Source organism: Pundamilia nyererei, unplaced genomic scaffold (assembly GCF_000239375.1).
Source record: "Pundamilia nyererei isolate P.nyererei 1_Seehausen unplaced genomic scaffold, PunNye1.0 scaffold00315, whole genome shotgun sequence".
Classification (NCBI taxonomy): domain Eukaryota; kingdom Metazoa; phylum Chordata; class Actinopteri; order Cichliformes; family Cichlidae; genus Pundamilia; species Pundamilia nyererei.
Window position 1 is genome coordinate 416,641 of NW_005187716.1, and position 5,823 is coordinate 422,463.

At 41.6% G+C, this 5,823-nt stretch overlaps 1 protein-coding gene across 1 annotated transcript in view; it reads left to right on the top strand.

Annotated features, from left to right (window-relative positions):
* Positions 1-5: 5 nt before the first annotated feature.
* The window catches only part of acadvl (acyl-CoA dehydrogenase very long chain), a gene marked incomplete at its 5' end in the record, with an annotated part of 17,058 nt that continues 11,240 nt past the window's right edge, over positions 6-5,823 (top strand). The window contains 9 exons of the mRNA XM_005751557.2: positions 6-23; positions 2,404-2,478; positions 2,838-2,910; positions 3,038-3,102; positions 3,205-3,339; positions 3,422-3,566; positions 3,809-3,938; positions 4,693-4,818; positions 4,938-5,136. Coding sequence (XP_005751614.2) covers positions 6-23; positions 2,404-2,478; positions 2,838-2,910; positions 3,038-3,102; positions 3,205-3,339; positions 3,422-3,566; positions 3,809-3,938; positions 4,693-4,818; positions 4,938-5,136 — 966 coding nt within the window. The remainder of the gene's footprint in view (positions 24-2,403; positions 2,479-2,837; positions 2,911-3,037; positions 3,103-3,204; positions 3,340-3,421; positions 3,567-3,808; positions 3,939-4,692; positions 4,819-4,937; positions 5,137-5,823) is intronic.

Below are 5,823 nucleotides of genomic sequence, written 5' to 3' on the forward strand. Positions count from 1 at the left end.
TCTACGCAAGCCAGGCAGCCGAGGTGCGTTACGTTATTATATCGTATTTCATTATAATGCATTAAGTACACATTACTCTGTTTAACACGGCTGCTTCACGCTGTGGCTCCACTACATTTGATCGAGACTGTGTCCTTGTTTGGGTAATCGCAACTTGCGGCTGATATAACTCCAGCACCCCCTCCCGCTCAAACTGGGGGAAAGTTCACTGTTCACGTGACCCAGGTATTAAAGGTGACACTGCAGTTGCTCAGGCAAGCGTTCACAATAAAAACAATAGGCCGATGATGTCATACGTGGAGTTTCGCCATGATGCTTGCACACCCGACATTACCACAATGTTTTAAACAAAAATTCATAAATTTATCAGCAGTTGTAAAGTCAGTGATCGTGTGTGTGTTTTGTTTGTGTGTTTTGTTATTATAATTGTTAATAATGATATTATTTCTTTGTGTATAGTAAAACAAGTCGTAATGATAAATATGTCTAAGCAGTTTTAAAGTCTTGCAGGTCTTCCTCAGATTGACTGTGAACTTTTGGCTTAGCAAAATTGCTATGAAGTAACAAGGAAATATTTTCCACTGTTATCTGCAAATCAGAGTTTTTCCTGCTTTGAAAACAAAAGAGCTATCAACAGAAAATCACCACCACTGAGATAAAAAAAATTTTTTTAGCCTAAAATGTATTTCAAAATAAAGTTTGGGTTTATCATATTGTCAGAAGTGTCAGGAAAATGGACAGTAAGATACCCCAGAGTCATTGCCACAAATGTATCCAACCAGTCCAGTTTATCCTTCCAAGAGGTCAACTTTGATCTGGGATAAACTCTGTGTTTTTGTATTTGCTGAGAGGTCTCATATAGTGCTGGATCCATAAGCATTACATTAAAACAAATATTTCTAAAGTAGATTCTGGGGGAAAACAGGGGCTTTTCTATCCTTTGATTGTTTATCTACTACTTAATTCCTCTGGTGTAATAGAAATGGAGATGTGGAGGTCTTCATCAATAGAAAATCAGTTTGCTGAGTCTTCAGGGCTTATGTTTTAATCATTATTGATGGTGTGAACTAAGGTTGGGCAATTGAACGAATATATCGACGATAGGTTGAGGCTACCGTCATTCATTTTTACAAGGGCGATTTATTTATTTATTTGCTTATTAGTAAGTTTGCATGCTTGAATATATCGCCTATTGTCAATTACTGGACTGACGATTGTCAGCTGGAAAATTTTTACATATCGCCCAACCTTAGTGTGAACCCAGGTCCCTCTTACAGTGTTTGGTCCTTTTGACCAGCACATATAAAGTCTGGGGATGTTGTAGCTAATGCCTTATGACAATACCTATAATTATAATAATGATATTGCCTCTAGTGGTGCTGTTACACAGAGATGTTACTAGTGACTTATGGAGATCAGCACTATAAAAAAATAAGTGGCCACAAAGCTACACCAGCAGACCACCATTAAATATCTTGGCCAGACTTGGAAGTACTGGTGTTAGTGGATACGGAGGACAATGTGGAGGTGCCGGTTGTGTCCATCTGGATTTTCTTCTTATTGAAAACACTTAACCTCTGCCAATGATGCTGCTTCAAATAAAACAGTCAGAAGGTGATCTGGTACCAAGCCAGACCTGACTGCACACTGGCCCCGCATCAGTGGAACAGCTGTGTTTATTAACACGGTTATTAACTTGAAATTGGCAGTGAGTCCTGGTCAACACAGTAATTATTAGCTGGGAACAAAGTTCATACCTATTTTGTTGCTTTAATAAAATAAACACATGTAAATCCTGCTCCAAGGTCGTGCTTTTAATAAACACGAGCTCACAGGGTGTTGTCTGTATAGTTAAAAGCAGAACTTTATGACAGCCCTGTGATAAATACTTTTATTGTGAGGAGTAATAAATGTTGTCTTTATGAAATTAAAATGCAATTCACTGGGAGTTTTACTGGAGTTAATTATGAATCGGGTACAAAAGGCAATTGTTGTGCTGTAGTTTACAGCAGATTTAAAAACATGAACCACATACTCAGCACTCAGCTGAGTGGCTGTACCCTTGGCTTCACCTCTCACCTAGTTGAGATCGGAGCTGGTGTCCCGATTGAAACTGGAAAAACTGTAGCCTGTGTGCTCTTAACATTTAATCACCAAACAGCACTTGACAGCAAACTGTCTCCTTCTGTGTACCTTCATCCTGTTGGCTACATGGTGGTAAACCTTCAGATGTGTTTTTCCTTTTACACGACTCAACCAGACACTGCGTATGGTTAAGCAGTGATTTTGTATGTTTTGTAAGCTTTGTTGCAAAGAGAGTTTGTAGCTTCCTCACTTGTTTCCCTTTATTCATTTTAAACATAATTTATATAATTTTGTCCTCTGCTCTGTTTGTGGTTTCAGGCAGTGCTGGAGAAGCCTGCAGCAGTCGGCAGTGACGCTGCCACCAAAGTGGAAAAGAAGACAGCTGCTGCTGCTGTATGTTTACCATCTGCTTTATAAGCAAGTCTTACGTTTATAATGGCCAAAATCTGGTTAAAATCAGCCAGTCGACTTTGTTTATTTTCAAAGTAAAAGGTTTGAATCCTAGGAGCAATAGGGCACATGTTTCTTTAAGAATGGGTCCCTCTTTAAAGCTGATTTCTTTGCTGTTTAAACACAACACACAGAGGCTTTCAGTGTTCTCAATTCACCAGCAGGTGGCAGCATAAATCACAGCAATGCATGTTTGTTAGGCCCTAAGGGCTTTAAGCTTGACCTCTCCTGTAGCTCCATAGAGCCGTTTCAGTGGTGTTTGAGTTAACTTAAATGTTACTGTTTGGTTTATCTTTTCACAGGAATCCAAATCATTTGCTTTCAACATTTTCAAGGGGCAGATCACAACTTCCCAGGTTTTTCCCTTTCCCCAAGGTAAATCCATAAGACGTATTTACGTTCTCACCTGATTTAAAAAAAAAAAAATTAAAGCCAGTTTTTGCTGGTTGGCTTTGTTAAACTGGAAAGCTGTTGTCAGTGTAATGGTTTGTATGTGCCGCAGTCCTCAATGAGGAGCAGGAGCAGTTCCTTCGAGAGCTCGTGGGGCCATGCAGCAAATTTTTCGAGGTAATTGTAAATCTTAGTCTGACCTCACGCTCACTACTCCTAAACACCCCCAAACCCTCCCCTCACCGATTCCCCCTCCATGTTTCTGCTCCCTGTGGACAGGAGGTAAATGATCCAGCCAAGAACGATGCCTTGGAGAAAGTGGAGGATCACACCATGGAGGGCCTGAAGGAGATGGGTGCCTTTGGTATGCAGGTGCCAGCTGACCTGGGTGGCATTGGCCTCTCAAATACTCAGGTACAGCTTGCTTGACTTAATTATGATATTGACAACATGGCAATGGTTTTAAAAAGTTTAACGGAAATTATCCATCCAACAGTACGCCCGGCTGGTTGAGATCGTTGGCAGTCATGATTTGGGGGTCGGTATTACTTTGGGTGCACACCAGTCTATTGGTTTCAAGGGAATTTTGCTTTTTGGGAATAAAGCTCAGAAGGAAAAATATCTGCCAAAACTCGCCTCAGGTAAGAATACCAGCATCAGCATCTGGATTTCGAGGTAAACTGTAGCTCTGTAGAAGATTGGAGACGTTCTGTCTGTTTATTATGAAAGCTAAAAAAGCCAGAGTGTTGGAGGGACACACTGTGCTAGAAAAGTCTAACTTCATGTGAAAGAAAAGCTTAGTAATTTTTGTTGTAAATTTTTGCTTTGACAATGACTCTGTGTGTGTGTGTGTGTGTGTGTGTGTGTGTGTGTGTTACTCCAGGCGAGCACATAGCCGCCTTCTGCCTGACTGAACCAGCCAGCGGTTCTGATGCCGCCTCTATCAAAACCGTTGCCGTCCAGTCGCCCTGCGGAAAGTATTTCACCCTCAATGGAAGCAAGATCTGGATCAGGTGAGGACTCCAAGGAAGTTCTTGGTGAATAGTTTGCTAAAAAATAGTCCGACTTGATGACAAACCTAAAATAGAAAACCGGACAAACCACAGCACAGTCTGCTGAGGAGGGTTCAACGTTCTCTGCATAGTTATTGCCTATGTTTAAGCGCTTTCGATCCCGTTCTTCTGTATATGCTTGAATGGTTTTCAAAATGTTGCTGAGCTGAGACACTTTGCACTACACACAAGTTCTGGTGGTTATAAGACTGTGTACCCTCTGAACAACCACTTGCTTTCTCTCATCAAAGCAATGCACGACCGCAGTGGTTAGTGCAGCTGACACCTGTCTCACTTTCTCTCGCTTGAGTACAACTTCCTGTTACACGAAGACTGGGGAGTACGTGCTACTGTCTGTCATTAATCGTGAGATGCTGTGTGATTGCTTAGAAGCAACAGCTCACTGGCGTCACGCATGAATAAAATATGAATAAGTAGTTTAACCGTCTTATATCTGTGTGTGAGGGAGCTTTGATTTTATTACTTGTAGCATTTAAATGTTTATTTTATTTTATTAGTGTCTAAATCAGTGTTTAGTCCTTTTAAAACTCCCGTTTTTAGAGTTGACGTATTTGAAAAGTAATCTTAAAGTAAAGCTTGACTGTTTGACAGCTGAAGCTTTTTCGTGCTTTCACCACAAGGGGGCAGAATTACACAGTGCATCCAGCGACACACAGTAATGGCCACTCCATTCTAAATAACCTTCTCTCCTCAGCAACGGAGGTTTGGCTGAGATCTTCACTGTATTCGCCAAGACGCCCATGAAGGACCCCAAAACCGGGGAGATGAAGGACAAGATCACGGCGTTCATTGTGGAGAGGAGCTTTGGAGGAGTGACACAGTGAGCGCCCCTTTTCTTAACTTAGCAGACTGTTTGCCACTAAACCCTTTATTTTTGTTGTGGATGAAACTTTTTATTTCTTCCTTCCCATCATCGCAAACCTTACTTCTGTCTCGCAGTGGCCCTCCGGAGAAGAAAATGGGCATCAAGGCTTCCAACACGGCCGAGGTCTACTTTGATAACGTGCGAGTGCCGGCCGAGTGCGTGCTGGGCGAAATCGGAGGCGGATTCAAGGTGGCAATGAACATCCTGAACAACGGCCGCTTTGGCATGGCGGCCGCCCTCTCCGGCACCATGAAGAATGTCATCGCCAAAGCTGTGAGTGAATCCCCTCCAGGCTCCTTAAGTGTAGAAAGGAAGGGAAGTGGGTGAAGCGCACCGGTGGAGCTCTTCTCTCGAAGCCTATGGCTTTTACTTATGGTTTAGTTTCTATATGTGCTGTCAGGCTTCCCACTTGCTGCATTGTTTCTTATCTGTAACCAATATTGTCTGTGTTGCAACTCATTTCGCTTTGCTTTGTTCTTCGTTGTGGGTTAGTGGGAAATTCCCCTTCTCTTTGTGGCCTCTTTCTGCTTCTTGCTGCGCTTAAATGTGCTGAAGGCCTCTGTTCAGCTCTGTCTACTGAGAGGATTCAGCTTTTTTTGATTAGTAAAGTAATAAAAAAAAATTTTTTTTAACTTAAATTACTTAAAATCAATGTTATGTTTATTAAAACAGTTTGAATTGCTACCAGTAGATGGTCATAAGATTAGAGGACCATAGACACAGTGACAACACACACTGGTTAATGGAGTCCTCTTTTGAAGCCTCGAGCTGACTGTTTTGGGTGTCTCGGCATTTAAAAACTAAATCTTTGAGCGACTGAGAAATCAAGACAATGCAGACTTATTCAGTAGCAACTTGACAGTCACATGCAGTCGTGTCCTGCTTTATTGTCTGCTTTAATATAAATACAAACATAATTGACTAAATGAACATCCTGCTGTGACTCAAAACGAACAGCTG